Source organism: Geotrypetes seraphini, chromosome 7 (assembly GCF_902459505.1).
Source record: "Geotrypetes seraphini chromosome 7, aGeoSer1.1, whole genome shotgun sequence".
NCBI classification, from domain to species: Eukaryota; Metazoa; Chordata; class Amphibia; order Gymnophiona; family Dermophiidae; genus Geotrypetes; species Geotrypetes seraphini.
The window spans coordinates 86,161,413-86,183,980 of NC_047090.1; the positions used below are offsets into that span (position 1 = coordinate 86,161,413).

The 22,568-nt window shown below is 41.6% G+C and overlaps 1 protein-coding gene across 9 annotated transcripts in view; it reads left to right on the forward strand.

The window, feature by feature from the left end:
• RALGAPA1 (Ral GTPase activating protein catalytic subunit alpha 1) overlaps positions 1-22,568 on the forward strand; it is a 678,446-nt gene that overhangs the window by 74,252 nt on the left and 581,626 nt on the right. For 8 of the 9 annotated variants that reach the window (XM_033952521.1, XM_033952520.1, XM_033952524.1 and 5 more), the window contains exons 7-10: positions 795-910; positions 13,411-13,549; positions 16,052-16,260; positions 17,080-17,310. In XM_033952521.1, coding sequence (XP_033808412.1) covers positions 795-910; positions 13,411-13,549; positions 16,052-16,260; positions 17,080-17,310 — 695 coding nt within the window. Of the gene's footprint in view, positions 1-794; positions 911-13,004; positions 13,117-13,410; positions 13,550-16,051; positions 16,261-17,079; positions 17,311-22,568 lie in introns of those variants that run through there. The other variant, XM_033952525.1, reaches the window with a different exon arrangement.

The window sequence follows — 22,568 nt, forward strand, 5'->3', positions numbered from 1 at the left end:
TGGATGACTCTGCAGCTTAGTCTCCATGCAACGATCAAGAGGGAGGATGCACTCAGCTGCACGTCAGGCCTCATTGTCCTTCTCTGTTATCTTGTGAGGCTGTATGGAGGCCTGCTGCCCTAGACGACTGCCGAGTCCTGCCTAATGGATGAGTCATTCTTATGCCTGGGAGGAGGGGGGAGATTCGGGGTATGAACAGAGTGGGAAGATGGGAAAAAAGACCCGGGGGAGGCAATGAATGCTGAGTGGCAAGGAGAAAGTACTGTGAAGGCAGTGGGGGTGGGTGGGGGGAAGAAAGTCAGGAGGTTCCCACCATGATGAAGGGACAGATGAAGCTGGAAGCTGAACCCCTACCAGGGGAGAAGAAGAGGTACAAGTTGAGAGAGAGAGCTGGGAAAGTCGGACCCTGAGGAGCGAAAAGGTTGGAGGGTTGATTTCATACTTAGGCGGACAAGTCAGGCTTTATGATGGGGGAATCCTGCACAAATTACAAATAAAGTATATGCAAAATTTCAATTTTTTTTCTTCTGGAATTAACCATTTAGCTGCAGTAAATTCTGGATCGGGCTTACATATTTACCTCCTCCCCCCAAAGTTTACATGTTTGAGATGTTTTTCAGTGGTTTGTTTGAAAAGTGATTCCTTTTTTTCTCTTTTCCCTCAGTAATGTAAGGTAGTTTTATGCTATAAAAGCTTTATTGGCAAGAACAAAAAAGAATGTTTTATTCCTGAAGGTGATCAAAATTCTTCATTGTATAAATAGAGAAAATCCACTTTTTCTGTTTTGTGGACAGCTCAAGTTACAATCGAAGAAATCACACCGCTAGTCCCTCCACAGTCAGGAGACAAAGGACAAGATGATCTTACAAGCTATTTCTTAGAAGCATTTTTGAAATACATAGTAATTCAGGTATGATAAAACTGCTAGTCTTCTCTGGTTTTTCTTCATTTTATTAAACTATAGAATCTTGATTATAAATATAATTGCGTTAAACTTTAAAAGCAAGGAAATGTAATTTTTTTTAATGCAGAAAGTAAGTGGTACAGAAAGCACACTGTACTCGGATGAGAGCAGGAAAATATAAAAAGTTTATTAAAAAATCCAAAGTAGCTTTTTATATTTTCCTGTTATTCAGGTACAGTGTTCCATTATTTCTGTTCCATCATTTTCAGCATCGTCTGTGTTGTGGAATTTGTTCCCTCTTTTTACTGGAATTTTTTTTATTGCATTGTTCAAAATTGTTGCAGTTTCTTTTCAGTGTTGGAGTAATCATGGCAATTGTTCTTAATGTTTTCCGCTCTTCCAGATTTGAACTTCTGTGTAGTAGACTTGTATCGGTCCTATGTTCATAGGGTCCAAATAGCTAAGTTACTGTATTATAATATGAGGGGCCGCTGAAAAGTTCTCAGCCCAGCCAAGAAGAGAATGATGTGGAGCCATGAAACTTACGAGTTATTCCACATGTTTCTTGACACTTTCCGTTTTGTTTCATATCATTGAAATGAAGTGTTAAGAAAAGTGTGGAATAACTCGTAAGTTTCATGGCTCCATATCATTCTCTTCCTGGTTGAGCTGAGAACGTTTCATCAGCCCCTCGTATATGGGCTTAATAGTTATCAGAAGCCTACCTACTACTACTATTTTTTATCACTTTTAAAGCACTGAAAGGTGTATGCACTGTACATTTTGACATTTATATTAGACAGTCCCTGCTCAGAAGAGCTTAGAGTCTAAGTTGGACAGACAGACATTGCATATAGGGTTGGGGATGCAGATCCCAAGGTGAGAGGAGTTAGGAGTTGAAAGCAGTCTTGAAGAGGTGGACTTGAACTTGAAAAAGCCACCCTTGAACTGTGACTTTCAGGATAGAAGGTAGCCATTTAGGGACACCTGTGTTTCTTGTATATGGAGTTTGGGTTTTGTTTTAATTACATTTAAATAAACAGAAATTTTTCAGTCATTACCTATAGCTGCAGCTCCTTATTTCTGTAGATGCTGCAGAGGACAGCACCCACTTGCTTGAATCAAAGGGGACTCTGCCGAAGAAGTTTGCCTGAACATTGGCGACTCCAACCACATGCGTTGCCAAAAGGCCTTAGAGATAACGCATCGCCCAGAGAAAAAGCAGGCCGACTTTCTTAGCCAGAGAAGTATTCTTGTGTCCTCTCTGGCAAGTGACAAATGCCACCGCTGTCACATTGTTGTAGAAGACTCAGACCTTCCAGAGACGTTTGCAATTTCACTAGAGCCAAGTCCACAACTCCAAGCGGTGGATTGACCATTGCCTTAGAGAGGGCGTCCTATGCCTCTGAATGGGATAATGGTTGCCATGGGGTCTGTCGTTACAACCACCCAAGACGCAATCCACAATTGCATGCCCCTAGAAAGGGACTGTGGAAGGAGCCACCAAATCATGCTGGCTCGGCCTTCTAGAGTCCAAGGAAAAGAGATCTGTAATGCATCCTTGTGTGGAGCCCAACAAGAGAGCAGCGCATGCTGGAGAGGACACATGTTCGCCCTTGCCCATGAAACTACATTGGTTGTGGCTGCCATGGACCTCAGGCTTGAAGATAGTCCCATGCTGATGGAGCTGCATTGTCCAGAAGAGAAGAAATCTGAGCACACAGCTTCTGTCTGCGTGCCTCTGGAAGAGAGTTGCAGCCCATTGCCATGTCGAACAGAACACCTAGGCACTCCAGGGATTGCATGAGTAACAAACTGATAATTCTGTAATTCACAATCTACCCGAGATTCTCCAGTATCCAGATCACCTGATCCACAGTATGCTGACTCTTGGCAAATGAGGGGGCCCTGATCAATAATTCATCCAAGTATGGGTGCACCTACAAGCCCATTTTTCTCAAGCAAGCTGCTACAACCACCATCACCTAGGTGAAGGTCTGAGGAGCTGTTATGAGGCTGAATGGCAGAGCCTAGAATTGGAAATGATTTTCCAAGACATGAAAGTGCAGAAATTTGCTGTGAGCTGGAAGAATTGGTATGTGCAAGTGAGATCCAGAGAGGCAAGGAACTCTCCGCTGCTATGATGGACCTTACTTTTTCCTTACGAAAGCGCAGAATCCTGAGAACCTCGTTCACATGCATAAGTCCCAGAAAAGGCCTCCAACTGTCAGAGCCTTACTTTGGCACGATAAAGTATATGAAATACCTGCCCAAGACCAAGAGGTTGGGTAGCACCGGCTCTATGGCTTGAATATCCAACCATCTTTGTACTGTGGCTTGCAATCTGACCGCTTTGTCCGGGCGCCCCACAGGAGAGTCAACGAACCAATCTGTCAGAGGCCAGGCAAATTTCACCTTGTAGCCTGATCAAATAATGTCCAGACCCCACTGGTCAGACGAAATGCTTTTCCAGGCATGCAGGAATGCTGATGATCTGCCCCATATTTTAAGAGGGGCATACCTTGGCCTGGCGTCTGCGCCTTTTTGGCAGAGGGAACTGAATGGGAGGCGGAAGGCTAGGTATGCCTGGAGCTGGAGAACCGCTGCCTTTAGCCCTGTGAAAACATTTGAGACATGGCATTGGAATATGGGTGGGAATGCCTGGAGATATGAAAATTAGAGCGCCCTGAACCTCTAGAGCAGCGAATGATGCGATGCCGAAGCTGGATACTGCGATGCCAAAGACAGATGTTGCGATGCCAAAGCCAGATGCAGGCGCGATGGAAGGCGCAGCCTGCGCTTGGGGGACATACTAAGCACGTCATCTCCGCTGAGTGCAGGCCACGCCCTCCATTGCGTCCGCATCCGGCTTCGGCATCACAGTATCCGGCTTCGGCATTGCAACATTCGCAGGCGATCCGTCACCCTACCTTGCAGCATCTGCGGAAGAACAGGCCGCAGGCACAAATTGAGGCTTCGATCTAGCTAAAGTTGGTAGCCCCCGCAGCCAACATACAGCCACAAATTGAGGCCCCCACTTCTGCCTAGCTACAGTTGCGGTCCCCGCAGCATCCGTGGCCGAAAGGGCCTGAACCGCAGCCACAAATCATGCCACTTTCCACCAGTGGCCGAACATCAAGCTTGGGTCTAACCTGCCTTGACAGCCTGTAAGGGTCCATCCAACCAGCTATACCTGTAATTGGCTACCCTGCCCTTTAATTGAAGAACCCTTTTATTGAAGAATGTGGCTAAAAGAAAAAAAGATGAGGAGTATCGTACTTTTCAGCAGGAATGGACAGAGGAATTTGCCTTTGTGGAGAGAGCAGGTTCTGCAGTGTGTCTAATATGCAATGATAAAATTGCATCGATGAAACGGTCAAATATAAAGCGGCACTTTGACAAATGTCATACTACATTTGTATCAAAATATCCTGCGGGGGACAGCAGGAAGAAAGCATGTCAAGAGCTACTGTGCAGAGTGCAAGCTAGTCAGCAGCAACTCCGTGTTTGGACCCAACAAGGTGACTGGAATTCGGCTAGTTTTGCTGGTGCTTTAGCAATTGTGAGAAACGGAAAGCCATTCACAGATGGGGAGTATGCCAAAACATTCATGCTTGATGTTGCCAATGAACTTTTTGACGACTTTTCAGATAAAGACAAGATAATCAAGCGAATAAAAGACATGCCTCTGTCGGCAAGAACTGTTCACAATCATACCATCATGATGGCAAATCAAATTGAGGCAACACAAGTGAAGGACATAAATGCAGCACCATTCTTTTCTCTCACTTTGGATGAATCAACAGAGATAAGCCATTTATCCCAGTTCAGTGTGATTGCAAGGTATGCTGTCGGTGACACACTACGTGAGGAAAGTCTTGCTGTTTTGCCTATGAAAGAGACAACAAGAGGGGAGGATTTATTCAAGTCTTTCATTGAGTTTGTTAAAGAACAAAATATACCGATGGATAAACTTGTTTCGATGTGTACTGATGGTGCTCCGTGCATGGCGGGGAAAAACAGGATTCGTAGCGTTTCTTCGTGAACCTGTAAAGAGACCCATCCTAAGTTTTCACTGCATCCTACATCAGGAGGCGCTTTGTGCTCAGATGTGTGGTGAGCAGCTTGGTGAGGTGATTTCGCTGGTCATTCAGGTGGTCAACTTTATTGTTGCCCGAGCTTTAAATGATCGCCAGTTTAAAACACTGCTGGAAGAAGTGGGGAATAATGATCCTGGTCTGCTTCTGCACAGCAATGTGCATTGGTTGTCAGCCATTTCGCGGCTTGTCTGAGCGAAATCCGGACTTTTCTTGAAATGAAAAACATCGAGCATTCTGAGTTAGCTAACACTGAGTGGCTCTTGAAGTTCTGTCTCGTGGACATCACTGAACATCTGAACCAGCTCAATGTGAAAATGCAAGGCGTTGGAAATACAGTCTTATCCCTTCAATAAGCAGTGTTTGCATTTGAAAACAAGCTAGAACTCTTCATCGCCGACATTGAAACAGGCCGTTTACTACACTTTAAAAAACTGGGGGAGTTTTTCAAAGTGTAGTAAACCCTGACCCTGACCCTGCTCAACATCTTGATCTTCAGCAGCTAGCGGGCTTCACATCTAATCTCCTGCAGTCATTCAAAGCGTGCTTTGGAGAATTTCGTGAGCGCACTCGTCTTTTTAAGTTCATCACCCATCCACACAAGTGTGCAGTGGACAGCGCCAACCTGAGTTACATCCCCGGTGTCTCCGTCAGAGATTTTGAGCTACAAGCTGCTGACCTGAAGGCCTCAGACATGTGGGTGAATAAGTTCAAGTCACTGAATGAAGATTTGGAAAGACTTGCATGACAGCAAGCAGAGTTGGCGAGCAAACACAAGGGGGGAGAAATGAAAAAACTTCAACCTGCGGACCAGCTGATTGTCAAAACTTGGAACGCGCTTCCCGTCACATACCACACACTGCAGCGTGTGAGTATTGCTGTACTGACAATGTTTGGTTCTACGTATGCATGTGAGCAGTCTTTCTCACATCTAAGGAACATTAAGACCAACCTACAATCATGTTTAACGGATGGAAATCTCATCACCTGCATGAAACTTAACCTTATCACGTATCAACCAGACTACAAAGCCATCACAAAACCATGCAGCACCAGAAGTCGCATTAATGGTAAGAAGTACTTTATTCATCATTGGTTAGGAAGCATAACAACTTTATTAAAAATAATTCAGAGACTTATTGTACTTTAAAAGTGTTGGTCTTACCTAAAATGCACACATTTAATTGTATTTAGTTTTAAAATGTAATACCGTGAGAGCCATACAATATGTTTAAACTTTAAACATATTGTATGGCTCTCACGGAATTACATTTCAAAATATGTGGCGTTTATGGCTCTCTCAGCCAAAAAGGTTCCCTACCCCTGCCCTGGACCCTTGCAAGGAAAAGAAGATCTGGTCTGCGGTGGTGCTCATGGATTTTGACATCAGCTAAGGACCATTGCCAGGCATGATAGTTCCATTCCACATGAGGTTATTTGAGGCCTGGTGGTTATGACAGGAGGCTGCTTTGCACTCATTCTATTCATGGGATGTAGCTGTGTTTTCCACAGCATGGTGCTCTCAAATAAGGATGGCTCCTGTTCACATAGGCTAGGGAGGATATTATCGTGGGTAACATATTCTCTGGAATGTAGAATCTCCTTGGACACGTGCTACATGGCAGGATTTGGGGGCGAGTGATTTCCCGTTCGCTTCTTTATTTCCCTCCCTACGTTTGGACTGCTTTGATACATCCCACTAGTCTCTGGATTCTTCTGCTGTGACTAAAGGAAAGAAAATTATCAGGTAAGGACATAATTTTATCTTCAAAGCCAACTTGCATATGCAGAAGGTGTCTTCAGTTAAATATTTATTCTTCTTTTTTTTCCTAGAGGCCCAGTTGTCTGCAGCTTTCCCATAATCAAAGTCCTCAGGATCAGGGCCCTCCAAGGAGATCAGCATGAGATTGTTTAGCATGCTTTGATTCATGTGATTTCTCAAACATGACTTGATCCTTTTAAGGGCAGAAAACCCCCTTTCACAATCAGCTGTGCTCACTAGCCCAATATGAGCTAGTTTGGCTAAATTTGGAAACGACTCTTTGAGCTCTGATGTCATTGCCATTTTTAGTAAAATTTGTTTTGGACTGAAGTCTTTGTATGATTGACTTCTGATCATTTTTGGTGCAATTGTCCATTCTTGCCTGCTACTTTCATATTTTAAAATTGGAGGGCTACCATTTTTGGAGTAATGAGCAAAAAGAATTTCAGCAGACTCACTTGAATCGTGAGTTTCTGCATTGAAAACTTTTGAAAAGCTGGAAATAATTGACATATCAGGGAATCTTGCATCTAGGTGCTTGACAACTGTCTCTAGGTATTTATCATATATTGCAATTTTGAATGCTATTATATCACTCTGTGTATAGACAATGCGGAGATCTGACCATTCTTCCGCCAGACAAAGATGAAGGCTTTGAAAATATCTCCCAGGAGTGTCTTTCAACTGCATGATGGACAATTTGGTGGCAAGCAAAATTGGCTCAATTTCGGTAAGATTGACATCTTGCCTTTGCCAAGCCTTAGATAAGTTGGACAACAAAGGTAATACATCTGAAAGCATCATCAGAGAGGAAACAAAATTGTATGTTTTAAAACATCTGCTTAATCCTTCAGCTGTGATGTCATTTCATTCAGTGGCCTCTCTTTCCAGCGCAGCTATGACACTCATCATGCACTGTCGTAGTAACTGTACTGCAGAGGCATGAGACAGCCATCTAGTGTCACTGGCCATTTTCAGCTTAATCTGGGGAATGTTCAGAATATTTTGCATTTCTGTTAAACTAACCATCCTAACTGAAGAATTTTGGAAGAAATAGAACAGCTGCCTTAAGATGTTGTTCAGTTTTGTTAAATAAGGTACGGCAGCTGCTGCTTGGGCACTTGCAAGGGCCAATCGATGGTTTACACAGTGGCAGTTGACCAAAAGTCCAGATGTTTTATCTTTAAGCAGTTTTGCCACACCTTTCTGTTTCCCAATCATAACAGCTGCTCCATCTGTCCCTAGTCCAACCAGATTAGCAGTTTTCAAGCCTAGTATGTCCATAGTCTCACCCAGTGTGTTGGTTATAGTCTCCGCTTTGCCATCACTCATATTGCGGGTTGATACAAAATTAATTTTGACCTGTTTAGTGACCTGGCAAACATATTTAATGTAAATAATTAATTGTTTTACAACTGAGATGTCTGTAGTTTCATCACACAGAATACTGAAAAAATTTTCAGCGTGCATATTTTTCAGTATGTTAGACTTTATTTCTGATGCTAACACATCCAGCAGCTCTTGCATTATTCTTTCTGAGGTGTAATGTGCATTTTTACCAACATTGAGATGTAAAAAGGAACAACCCATTTCTTTAGTGTTCCAACAGCTTTTCAAACAACGTTGTATGTGGCAACTCATTGTTTGCCAACCAATACATAGATCTTAAAGCTCCTACAAAGGCATCTCTCTGTAAGTTATTTAACATAGAAACAGATCTTTCGATTTGACCGATTCCAGTTTGCTCTAGTACACGCTTTCCTAAAAGGTCAGCAGAAGACTCAATGTGTGTTTTACTTTTTTCATGGTCCACCAAGCTTTCTTTTCAAATTCTTGTGCATGACACATTTACCCAAGGTAACTCCCTCCTTGGGAGGTGTTTGTTTGAATATTTCATGCACAATGAGCACCAAATACCATTTTCTTTGACTATTAGCCAATCAAAATCTTTAAACCATTGTTTGTTTATGCCGGATAAGCGATGCTTAGATTTATCAATTGGCAGAGTGTGTGCTGAAAAGATTTCCCCTGATGGACCAGCCTCTACAATGTCTTTGTCTGAAATTGCCACATCAGCAGTTGACGCTGCACCTTCATTAGTTTGTTGTGTCTCTTTTCTGAAATAACTGAGCAGTGTTGTTTTCTGAACACTTTTTTTTTTTTTTACTCATGTTGGTAAAATGAAAAGAACCTATGAATAAGACTTTTGAGTGGTAACGTGGGAGCCTATTGAATATTCAGTGCACACTTGCAATACGGCAGGGCAAGATATGAACAAAAAAAGGAATGGCAGATGTGGCACTTTAACAGGAACCACAGTGAGTGCTACAATAATTTTTATTTTTTTGCTCTTCTGGGCTTAACCTGCCCCAAACACTCTGTGATGAAAAAAGAGGGAAAAGCACAGCCAAGTCTGGCCCTGACTTTTTTCCTCTTCTGGAGAACCTACTGCTATTAAATATTTTTATAGTGCTATCAGATGCACGCAGCACTGCACAGAGTCACAAAGAGTACTAATTGATCAAGAAGAGGGAAAAGCACAGCCAAGTCTGGCCCTGGACTTTTTTTTCCTCTTCTGGAGAACCTACTGCTATTAAATATTTTTATAGTGCTATCAGATGCACGCAGCACTGCACAGAGTCACAAAGAGTACTAATTGATCAAGAAGAGGGAAAAGCACAGCCAAGTCTGGCCCTGGACTTTTTTTTCTCCCTCTTCTGGATAACCTACTGCTATTAAATATTTCTTTAGGGCTACCAGACAACGCAGGCTGCACAGAGACACAAAGAGTATGAAACCAGTCTCTGCTCGAAAGAGCTTACAACTTTTTTCCTCTCCTAAAACACCCTCCTGAAAGCCCAGAGGGAAGTTAGAACCGTCAACTTAACCTGCCCAAAACTTTCTGCCGAGTCCCTCATCACAGCGGGAAATAAAAGTTCCAACGTCGAGGGAGTGGACCTTTGGAGCGTGGGCGCAAATGTTTTAATAGGTCAGATGTTACAAATGTTATGCAAATGCTCACAGTGAAGGAATAGAGGCAGGGAAGGGGTCATTTGCATAGCGCGCCAAGGGGTTGGACCAATCAAAATACAACCGCTTGGCGTGCTATGCAAATGGCCCCTTCCCCGCCTCTACTCCTTCACCATGAGCAGGGAGGGGTCATTTGCATAGTTAGTGGCGTGATTCACGGAAAATGCCCTATTATTTATTTAGCAGCGCTGTAGCACTTAATTCAGTAGGCTGGCTTTGGTTGCTAATGCTGGTTCTTCCGCTCATGCTCAGACCTGATCTGAGCCTATGCGGAAGAACAGGCATTATCCAAAGTTTTGCTGAATTAAGTGCTGCTGAAGATGCGGCTCAGAAACTGACTTCTTGTTAAGTAAATGCCCACAGAGTGATCAAGAGGTTTTATAAGTGCTCAGAGATGTGGAACTCTACAGGATAACCTGATCCAAGTTACCCAGCACAAAGAGTTCACCTTCCAGTCATTGCACCATCTTATGATATTGAACACTCTCTGAGGCTTGGTGTTAAAGACAGGTTAAGTCCTTTGAGAACTGGAAAAACGCTTCTCTCCTAATGCCAGTATACAAGGTGCAAAGGTCACTGGGATAGTAAAATTGGATTACACTTATCTTAAAGCAATATCTTTGGGGGTCCCAATGTGGCCCCGTTTCAAATTCTGCTTCAGGAGACCCTATCCTGTGAGATTGTCAACTCTTAATACCATGATATCCAATTAGTTTAGTGGCTTGCACTCGCATCGCTGCCGAAACTCTGAAGCTTCCAATCGACACCACTCAAGGATCACCACTCTCACCTACTCTCTTCAACCTCTTTTTATCCTCTCTGGGTTCCACCCTAGACAACCTAAATGTAACCTCTTTCAGCTACGTTGATGATATTACCATACTTCTACCCTTCGATTCTCCTGACCCCACTTCTACAGAAAAATTTGAAAAAACCCTACAAGCAGTGGAAAAATGGATGACAGACCACAAACTGAAACTGAACACGGAAAAAACAAAATTTCTACTCCTCGAAAAGGATAAGAACCCCTCCACCACAGAACTAGAAATTAACTCCACCAAATACCATATACAACCCACCCTTAAACTCCTGGGAGTAACAATAGACAGATACTGCACAATGCAAGCCCATATCAACAAGACCACCCAGAGAGCATTTCTAGCCATGCGCAATTTACGTAAAATCAGAAAATTCTTCGACAAAGAGCAATATGGGCTCGTAGTCCAATCCCTAGTACTAGATCTACTGGACTACTGCAACATCCTCTACCTACCTTGCCCTGCAACAATGATAAAACAATTACAGACAATCCAAAACACTGCACTCAGACTGATCTATTTGCTAAGAAAATTCGACCACGTCACCACTGCCTACCTAGACTCACACTGGTTACCAATACAAGCACGAATCCAATTCAAATTATACTGTCTATTATTCAAAGCAATAAATGGCTCAGCCCCCAATTACCTAAATAACCACCTGAACCAAAATCTCGCCGTTAGACAAAGAAGATCTAAGACTCCATTTACCTACCCCCCACTCAAAGGCACCCAGCGTAAGAAGATGTTTGACAGTCTGCTAGCGACGCAAGCAGCGAAATTGGACCATGCCATCTCCAACCTGCTGATGACAACAAGCGATTTCAAATTTTTTCGCAAAGAAATCAAAACTCATCTATTAAAAAAATTTATACAGATGTCATAACTCCAACCTGGATTCCCCTCAGTGTGACTCCCCCATCCTCCCTTCTTCACCAGTTACCCTTCCCCTCAAAGCCCAAGCTTGTCAACTGCTTCCCTAACTGCATATATACTGAAACTGCACTATATCCTATCTGTACAGCATCCCGAATTGTATATCCACTGAAATAGCCCAATCCTCCTTGCCGTATCCCATTCCCTAAACTATACTACACCATTCTTGTAACTCCTCTGGAAATGTTCTTCTTCTTGTAACTCTTCTGGAAAAGTCCAGAAGTCTCTTTCTAATCATCCTGAAAATGTCCAGATGTCTCTTTTGTAAACCGCCCAGAACTGCAAGGTTGAGGCGGAATAGAAATCAGTAATATAATGTAATGTAATAAGATGCTGCAATGACTGGAAGGTGAACTCTTTGTGCTGGGTAACTTGGATCCGGTTACCCAGTAGAGTTCCACATCTCTGAGCACTTATAAAACTTCTTTATCACTCTCTGTGGGCATTTACTTAACAAGAAGTCAGTTTTTGTTGTTATTTTTATAAGTTGCTTTCTGGCTTTTTTTTTTGGATACATTATCCCTGATTTTCAAAAGAAGATGTGGCTCAGGTAGGAAAGGTCTTCTGTTCAGCTTCAAGTACGGGGTAAAGGCAAACCGGAAGAAGCAGGCGGTTGGCAATTCATTCGTGAGCCACCTCCGAGTCGCATGTCAACCATCCGGTATCTCTGGTCCGGCGCTGCCTCTGCAGCTGCAAAATGACAGCTGGGTGCTCTCTTAAATTAGCTGGGTGGAGCGCCCGGCTAAAACACGCTAGGGAGAACACTGACTATACTGATAGCTGCTATTGCAATGCCAAACATCATTAACTTAGATTGAAAGCAAGGATAAAAAGATGAGTCTTCAAATTATGCAGGCTTGTACAGAGATTGTTCCAATGATATAGAACTAAGAAGTAAAAAGCTGAAGATCTAGTAGTCTCTCATTTTGTTTGGGAAGGTGATTAATCTATGATCCTAGAATGATCATAGGAGTCTAGTAGGTGTATAAGGATTAGTGAGGTGAGAGAGATAATCTGGGGTCCCATCATGAAGATCCCTAAAAGTTAATGTGTATTTTAAATTGAATTCAGAATTGACATGGAAGTGTAGATGGAGGAAAAAGAGGGGTAACAGAGTCCTGATATTAAGCCCTGCAAAGAAAGTGAACTGTGGTATTCTGCAACCATTTGAAGCTAGATTGGAATATGCTGGCATAGATAATGTTGCTGTAGTCTAGCTGGGTGGTAATGTGTGATATAATGAATATAAAGTATTCTTGTCCAAATTGAAAACAGCATAAATTAACAAACCCTGATCAAAAACAGATTATATCTGCTGGGAAAAAGTGGGTGTGAATCTATAATAACGTCAAGTTAGTGAAAGGACACCTTTGCAAGAACAGGCAATGTTGATGGTACGGGCGTGTGAGCCATTACCCAATATACAGTGTTTTTTTTCTGCGTTTAGAATCAAGCAGTGGTCTTTAAACCAGTGAGCCACCTTGTTGAAGCAAGATTACAGTGGCATAAGATTGATGATAGAAAGATTTGTATCATCTGCATGAGAAGAGAATAAAAGTAGCAATGAAGGTGAACAAAGTTTGTAAAATTCAACTATTAAAAAAATAGATAGCTTTAACTGTAAGCCAGTTTTATGCATATTCAGAAATGTAAAACAAATGCAAATTATACTGTCTTGTTATTTTCTAACATCAATAGCAAAATCTGCAGAGCTGTTATTTTGGCAAATTTTCATTGTAGCTCATCCTGCACTGACCTGATGAAGAAGGCAGAGCTCTGGAAAGCTACTTGCAAGCACATTAAGTTAACCCAGTAACAAAGTTTCATCTTTAGTTTCTGTTTTAATCGTAACTTTCTTTTTAGGTAAGAAGTTTAGAATGGAAGAACAAGGAAAACCAAGAAAAAGGATTCTCATTTTTGTTTTCACATTTTAAGAAATATTACTTGCCTTATATTTTTCCTGCCTTCAGCAAGGAGACTAGCTTGTATAATTCTGTTCTTGGTAAGTATTGTTTTGTGATCTAATGTTATCTTTATGTTGTGTGAAATTATGGTGTTTTTTTGTACTTTAATCAAGGGTTGTTTGTTTTTATTTGTTTAGCTACAACCCTAGTTTTGGCGCTTTGAGGGTAAATTTGTAAGAGGGGTGCCTAGGTTAATTGGGTAGGAAGGTGCTTATTTCTTACAAACCCATAAGCAGCAAGAGGATGTTTACTTGACTAAATCAGGGTTTTGGCTATATGGCGGGTGAGATCCAGATGCTTTATGGACATGAAACATTTGAACCCTGAGAGGAGAGTTCATGGAAAGAGGAGCAGCAAATAATTTCCTACTATATCTGTGTGGTCTTTTATGAAAGAATGAAGAACAAGTGTTTAGATTTAGAAGATTAAGGAACATTTTTTTTAATGTTATTGTTACTTAGAATTTATTTGTTGACTTATTCTTGAGATTTTCAATTAAAATGAGTAATGCTAATATGACTAGAAGATGCTGTTTGTATGTAATTCAGCTGTGGTTACAGTATTATTACACACATTAGATTTCTTACACTTTCTTGGGAAATAGTTGCAGATAGGTTGATGAGATAGGGTGATAACTAGGGCTGCAGGAAGATTAAAAACTTTAATCGTGATTAATTGCGCTGTCCCATTAGCGACTAATCATGATTAATATGTAAGATATTTTTTAAAGAAAATACAAAAATTCCTGAAATATAAGATATGCAGTGAAATCATGACTTGCCCTTTTTATAAATACAGCAAGCATCTCTCTCTCTCCCCTTTCCCCTCCCCAGTGCAAGCATCTCTCTCCCCAGTATCCCCTTCCCTGATCAAACATCCTCTCTCTCCCCCTTCCCCAAGCATCTCTCTATCCATTATACCCCATCCCCAGATCAAGCATTCCTCTTTCTCCCTTATCCCCCTTCCCTGATCAAGCATCCCTCTCTCTCCTCTATATCTCTCTCCCCGATCAAGCATTCATTGCTCTCTCACCTATCCCCCTTCCCCAAGCATCTCTCTCTCTCTCTCTCTCCACTATCTGTAACCTGTTCTGAGCTTGTTGAGGAGAACGGAATAGAAAGCGAATCAAATAAATAAATAAATATAACTTCCTTCCCTGAGCAAGCATCTGAGCCAGCATGCACTCTTGTGCCTCTTCTCCCTGACCTGAGTTCTGGCTTCTTCAGTTGCTGAGTGGTACTGAGCAGGAGTGGTAGACACTAACTTCTCTGAAACCTGTTCTGCTGCTCTTTCATGATTTGGGACTTGGAGTTCTTAGCTAGTCAGTTGCCTATGATTTTTTTTTAAATTTCTTTATTCATTTTAAATCACACAACAAGTGTACAGAAATACATCATTTATAACTTCTATATAACACTTGAAATTCTTTCTAATATCATCAGAAAAACATATCCCGTCATGATCAATAAAAGTTTGTTATTATGTGAAGAAATTTGACTTTTTTTCCTCATAGATATACCAAACAGAACAGTGTCATAAGATAACGCAACATGGTTTTCTAATAGACAATTTACTTGAGTCCAAATTGAATTCCAAAATAGCATAATACAGGGACAATAATAAAATAAATGATCCAACGTCCCCCGCTTCCAGATTACAGTGCCAGCATCTATTAGATTTAGAGCAATCTAACTTTTGTAAACGAACTGGGGTCCAAAACGCTCTATATTGCCTATGATTGATCATTGAGAAGTGGTGGAGGATTTGAGAGAGATCCGAGTAATTACTTTGAAATACGTTTTAAATAGTTGTTTTTATTATTCCTACTCAGCGGAAGTGTGTTGGGATATTTGTGTTTTGGGGCAAAAGAATTCAAAACATTTTTTTAAAGAAAGTGTTCAAATTTGACATGCAAGAGAAACTTGTGAAAAGATACTTCAAATACAAACATGAGAGATCGGCTGAGGATTCCAGAGAAAATCTTTTTCTTTTTTTTTAAACAAAAGATGTTCAGCTTCTGCAGCCTGGGACTTAAATATGGTGAAACATAGTAGCTTATCAGCTATTCACAACTACCTCTAACAACTCCCTCACCCTCCCCCCCGCCCCTAAATGAATAAAACTGCCACTTCCTTTCTGTTCTCTGCCAGATACATATAGAGTTGGAAAGAATTCCATGAGTAATGTTATTTGTTTTTCCTACTTGTTTAAGCTTAATGATGATTTGGCAAAACCTTTGTTTTCCTTTAAACATTTCATGCTTTGATCATATTGTCTGCAGAATAGCAAATTAGAAGCATTGCAATTTAAGGGAGTTGATATGATAGCATTGTATAAGGGTTTAGGCAAGAAGGTCAAAGCCTTCGGTGAAACTGATGAATAGTTGAAAATAGAGAGAGAGATTTATGGTGTTATACCTTTACAGTACTGTAATGATTTACACTTGTCTTTTGGCAACCAAACAGGTTACTAGCTCTCAAGATTTCATAGTGGAATAGGAACCTGAGGTTAGAATTTTTTTTCTTTTGTACATGAAACAGAGATCCCTCAAACAAGACCAAAGCCGCACTATGTGATGATAAAGAAGGATGCTGAAACCAATGAAGCAGTGTATTGTACAAAAGAGCCTTTCTTTAATGCTCGTGTTATTTTCATTCGATGGCTGGTATCTTTCTGGCTCGAGCCAAAGCCACAAACGGAACCTCACATTCCTGGAACGGAAGGTGAAAATGTGCCCAAAAATATTCAGGTATTCTAATGAACTATCTATTTAACAGTTCTTTAGTTCATCTTTTCACAACAGGAAAGTCCTGCTCTTGGAAATGTTAATGACATGAATTATTAGTTATAGTGATACATTGCTACAGTCATTGTATTGTGAGAAAACCTAGAAGTTTCATAATGGGCAAAAGTATAGCATGTTACAAACCTCCCAGTAGTTTGTGTTACTATGGTTAACATATTGTTATGGACCTTTTGGTTAGAATTTCATTTGTGGTTTTGGAATACTGACAAGTATATAACCTTTTGTTTATGTTTCACTTGTATAGTATTGTACTCTCTGCTTTGATATACCACCATAAAAAAAATGTCTTAAGTGGTTCACAATAAAATTTTTTTTAAAAAGAAAGAGATAAACAAGAAGACAAAGACTAGGCTGGGCTAGGTTGCTTTAAAATAGTACAAAACAATAGGAGGGGGTGGTAGAGACGAGGTTAGACTTAGACAGCATAAAGGGCAAACATATGCTGCCAGAGAACCTATGACATATAGGACAAGGTTGATCAGAGAGGAGAGATTGGAAAATAAAAGGTCTTCAGTGTCTTCTTACTGTGTTCTGCTTAGCAGATGAGGTAGCACAGCATATACATTTTAATACAGTAATAAATGAAATAAAAGTTTATCATTTCAAGTCCTGTTGCTAACCATTCAACATTTGTCCATCACTGACTTTGTGCCTTTTCATGAAAGGAAGATGTGTTTTGTAGTAGTTGTGGCTGTTAGATTGTACATATAATTTACATGTCTGACTAGTTAATGCACCATTCTTTGCCTTCTGTTATTGCAGAGAGCAGCCGCTAACCTGGCTGCCAGAGAGGACAGCAAAACTGAGAGTACTGAACGAATGACAGAACAGGAACAATCTCATTCTAACACAAGCACTCTTACAGAAAGGGAGCCCAGTGTATCCAGTCTCTGCAGCATTGATGAGGAGCATGTGACAGACTATGAAATTGTTCGCAGAGTCTTCTCGTCCAAGAGGAGTAACGTTAACTTTGTTATAGAGATTTTACGGCAGGTGAGTTGGCTACACTACAGAGCTAATATGGCAGCTGGTTTTAGGAAATAGAAATGCAAGCACATATTTTCCTTTTCTACTGGATGTAGAATTCTACAGGTATAGTGAAATGGATATAAAACCTGGAAAACAGTGCTCAATAAATATATCCTTTTGTTTAACAAAAGAGTTGCTTTCTGTTTTGGCTTTACGTGTGATAATTGAGGTAAAAGCAATGTGCACAGTGAAAATTTTATTTAGCTTATTTGGCAGGATAGTTAGCTGTTTATGAATCACAGAAGTTTGGAGGGATATTTTCTATTTTACATAAGAATATAAGAGTTACCATACTGGGACAGGCTGAAGCTCCATCAAGCTAAGTGTCCTGTTTCCAACAGTGGCCAACCGAGGTCACAAGTATCTGACAAGATCCCAAGGAGTAATACAGATTTTTATAGTAACATAATAAATGATGGCAGATAAAGACCTGAACGGTCCATCCAGTCTGCCCATTAGTTATACCCATTAAAAATACATGATTAAATTAACTTCTCTCTTCTTTGATATTTCTGGGTCATAGACTGTAAAGTCCACCTGGTATTGTCCTAGGTCAGGGGTAGGCAATTCTGGTCCTCGAGAGCCAGAGCCAGGTCAGGTTTTCAGGATATTCACAATGAATATGTATGAGATGGATTTGCATGCACTGCCTCCTTGAGATGCAAATCTATCTCATGCATATTTATAGTGGATATCCTGAAAACCTGACCTGGCTCCGGCTCTCGAGGACAGGAATTGCCTACCCCTGTCCTATGTCCCAAATGCTGAAATTGCCATCCAAGCTCACTCCACCCTATCCAACCATCCTGTTTGCAGGATATCTACCATAAAGTCTGGCCGGTAACATCCTCATGTTCCAAGTTAGTGGAGTTTCCATTGATGCCTTCCCCAGCGCATCCTACACCAAATCATCATATATGGGACACAGACCATACAAGCCTGTCCAGTACCGGCCTTAGCTCTTTAATTTACATTCTTCATTTTCTAATTAGAGATCCTCTATATTTATTCCACAGTTTTTTGAATTCCATCACTGTTTTCCTCTCCACACTTCCCTCGGGAGGGCATTCCAGGCATCTACCAACCTCTCCGTGAAAAAGAATTCCCTAACATTGCTCCTGAGTCTTCCTCCCTTCAACCTCAAATTATGTCCTCTAGTTTTACCATTTTTTTTTCTCTGAAAAAGATTTGGTTCTATATTAATACCTTTCAAGTATTTAAATGTCTTTATCATATCTCCACTGTCCCTCCTTTCCTCTAGAGTATACATATTTAGGTCTTCCAGTCTCTTCTCATACTTCTTTTGGTTCAAACCCCTTACCATTTTCATCGCCTTCCTCTGGACCGCTTCATGTCTTTTTATACCCTTCACCAGATATGGCCTCCAAAACTGAACACAATACTCCAAGTGCGACATCACTAATGACCTATAGATGGGGCATCAACACCTCCCTTCTTCTTCTGGTTATTCCTCTTTCTATACAGCCTAGCATCCTGACTACAGCCACTGCCTTATCGCACTGTTTAGATGCCTTTAGATCATCAGACACAATCACCCCAAAGTCTAAACTAAACTAAACCTTAAGTTTATATACCGCATCCTCTCCATAATTATAGAGCTCGTCATGTTTTACAAGAGCTTAATATAGGAAAGAATAGAATAATGGGGTTGGAGGTTGAGTACAGGAGGAAGAGAGCATTGCATTTTTGTGAAAAGTCAAGTTTTCAGGTGCTTACGGAATAGTTGGAAGGAGCCCAGATTCCATAGTTGGACAGTAAGAGTGTTCCAAAGCCCTGTGATTCTGAAGAGGAGAGATTTTTCCCAATTTTCCTGCATAGAGAATACCTTGTAGCGAGGGGAAGGATAGTTTAAGTTTTGTGGGCCTGGTGGTGTCAGGACTCGAGGAGTTACAAGATAGTGGAATTAGGAGAGGGAGGATGTCGTGAAGGATCTTAAAAGCTATGCAGGTGCATTTGAAATGAACCCTGGAAATTACTGGGAGCCAGTGAAATTTGGCCAGAAGTGGGGAGACATGATCAAATTTGTATTTTGCGAAGATCAACTTGGCCACAGTGTTCTGGATTAGCTGAAGTCTTTGAAGACTTTTTTTAGTTAGACTTAGATAGATGGCATTACAGTAATCTAGTCTGGAGAGGATGATAGATTGGACAAGGACGGCAAAATGTTGTTGGCGGAAGCAGGATCTTACTTTCCTCAACATGTAGAGGCTAAAAAAGCATGATTTTACCAAGGAGTTGAGGTGGTCATTGAAGGAAAGGGAAGAATTGATAATGATGCCTAGGACCTTGCTTGAGAACTCAAGCTCAAGGTGCCAGAGGGCAGTGAGAAGAGGGTGGGCAGCTGTTCTAATTTTGGGCTGAGCCACATTAGTTTCGTTTTGGATTCGTTCAGTTTCATTTGTACTGAGAGGGACCAGGATTGGAGTTTCATTATACAAGCTGTTATGTTCTCAGAGAGGTTGGTGAGGTTCGAGTCTGTCTCGAGAAGGACAAGGATGTTATCAGCGTACGTATAGATTATTTCAAGGGAAGATAGATGGAAGAGTTTCAGGGAAGACATATAGATGTTGAAGAGAATAGGGGATAGGGGTGATCCCTGTGGGACTCTGCAAGTCGGTTTCCAAAAAGCGGACATGGTGCCATTTATTTATTTAATTTATTTATTCAATTTTCGATACCGTTCTCCCAGGAGAGCTCAGAACAGTTTACATGAGTTTATTCAGGTACTCAAGCATTTTTCCCTGTCTGTCCTGGCAGGCTCACAATCTATCTAATGTACCTGGGGCAATGGGGGATTAAGTGACTTGCCCAGGGTCACAAGGAGCAGCGTGGGTTTGAACCCACAACCCCAGGGTGCTGAGGCTGTAGCTTTAACCACTGCACCACACACTGTTGACAGTATAGGAACGGGAACATAAGAAGTTCGAGAACCACTCTAGAACTGTGGAGTCGATGCCTATCTCAGAATGTTGATAAATTAGAATATCGTGGTAGACGACATCAAAAGCTGCAGAGAGATCGAATTGTAATAGGACAGCAAACTTATTATGAGAATGTAATTGTTGCACCTTTGAAATTAAGGAGACTAGTAGGGATTCGGTGCTGAAGTTAGGTCTGAAGCCATATTGGTAGGGTAAGAGAATGGAGAATCTCTCTAGGTAAGGTGAAAGCTGGGTAGATATGATGGCCTCTAGCATTTTAGTCAAGATCAGCTTTTTTCAGTGATGGAGACAGGGCAATATGTCCCATTTCTGCGGAGAATAGGCCCAATAGTAAAGCAGAGTTAATAAGTCTGGTGAGGGATGAGATGGCCTGCGTAGGAATATTCTCGTATAGGTAGGAAGGGAATGGATCCAGGGCAAATTTGCAGGATTTCAGTTTGAGACAGAGTTTAGAGATCTGGGGTTCAGATACGAATTCAAAGGCAGTCCATGTCTGCTGGGATAAGGTTAGAATCATTGGGGGCCAGAGAATTGTAAGAGACTGTTGGAGGGAAGGAGCTCCTTATGGTAGTTATCTTTTCATTGAAAAATTTTGCTAGGTCACCTGCTGATGGGGAGGAGGGGGGAATCGTGGAATCGTTTTTAGAAGTTAAGGTGTGCCAGATGTTAAACAATGTGCTACTTTGATTGTTGGATCTGGAAATTTTATCACCATAGAAATTCTTCCTTGCTTTTTTTAATACTGTGTTATAGAACTTGATATTGTCTCTCCAGGATTGTCTGTGTGAAGGGGATTTAGATTTTTTCCATTTACGCTCCAGTGCTCGACATTTCTGCTTCTGTTCTCTGTGGTACGGAAGATACCAAAGGGTCTTACGGGAGTAGGAGATAGATTTAGTAGATAAAGAGGCAAGAGCACAATAGGTAGTCTCGGAGAGGTTTACCCAGTTGTGCCAGTTGTATTCTGGGTCAACAGGTTTAGGACAAGAGGGAAGTTGGTTGAGAAATTGGGTCCAGAACAGTTCGCTTGCAATTTTTTTGTGGTAGGTAATAGAATTTGTGGCCCGGGGTGGAGATCCAAGGTGAGACATGAAAATGGGGAGGCAGAAAGAACCTAGAAAGTGATCGGACCAAGAGATATGTTCCCAACGAGCATCTTCGGCAGATGTTTTGTGCTCGGTCAGGATGAGGAAGCTGATGATGTCTAGTATATGCCCCTTTTCATGGATTGAGGAGGACGCAGGAGTGGGGAAACTTAGAGAGGTGAGGAAGTTGTTGAATTCGGTTGCATCCTTGCTGGTGTTATCATCTTGTTATGGTCTCGGGGACGAGTTCAGAGAATTTATTCCAGGAGGTTGGTGGCCGGTATAGTAACAAGATACCTAATGGGTAGGGATGGAATTCGTCGTTGACATGTATTCTAGTGAAGTATAGCTGCCCTTTTCGAGGAGCTGAACGTTGAAGAATGATTTATAGAGGAGAGCCAGGCCTCCTCCTTTCCGGTTAATTCTGGGAGAGAAGAGGCCATGGTAACCATAGGGGCAGAGATCATTTTGTGTGATTAAATCATCTTTTTCGATCCATGATTCTGTGATGCACAGGAATCCAGGATTGAAGTCCCCAAGTAGGTCCTTTAGTATTTGGGTCTTGTTGTGGGCTGATCTGGTGTTACAGTAGAGTGTTGGCACTGGGGTGAAAGAGTCAGAGGTGAGGTTGGGTAGTTGGGCAGGAGGAACGGACTTTAAAGAGGAGTAGTTAACTCCTTGGGTTTTTTTTTTTTTTGAAGGGGTGAGTTCTGGTGCGCACTAGCACGGGGATTCTGAGGCCAGGGCAAGTATTACTGGCATTTGTGGTGTCGAGTAAATTGGAGAGGGGGGAGAGGTTTCAGGCCATGAGTAGTGTTGGTAAATGAGCAGAGTAAGAGAAGAATGAGCCAAGAAGGTGGCTTCATGGTGAGATCAAGGAGAAACCAATAAGAGGGCTGAGGGCAGAAGCCTGTTTGTTTATCGTGTGGGGATCTGGAATCAGAGGTTTGGTTCTTGTTGAGTGTTTGAATAGTAAATGTCTTAGGACATGTTTAATTCTCTGAATAGTGGCTTAAGACGGATGAATATTTAGCACGGTAGCTTAAAGCAGATGAAAGTTTAGCACCTTATTGTTTCTAGAAAGACAAGACGGAGGTAAAAAAATTCAGTCCTTCCTGCACAAGCGGTGTTGGGTGAAGGAAGGATGGGGGGGGGAGGGCGGGGGAGGGCTTCC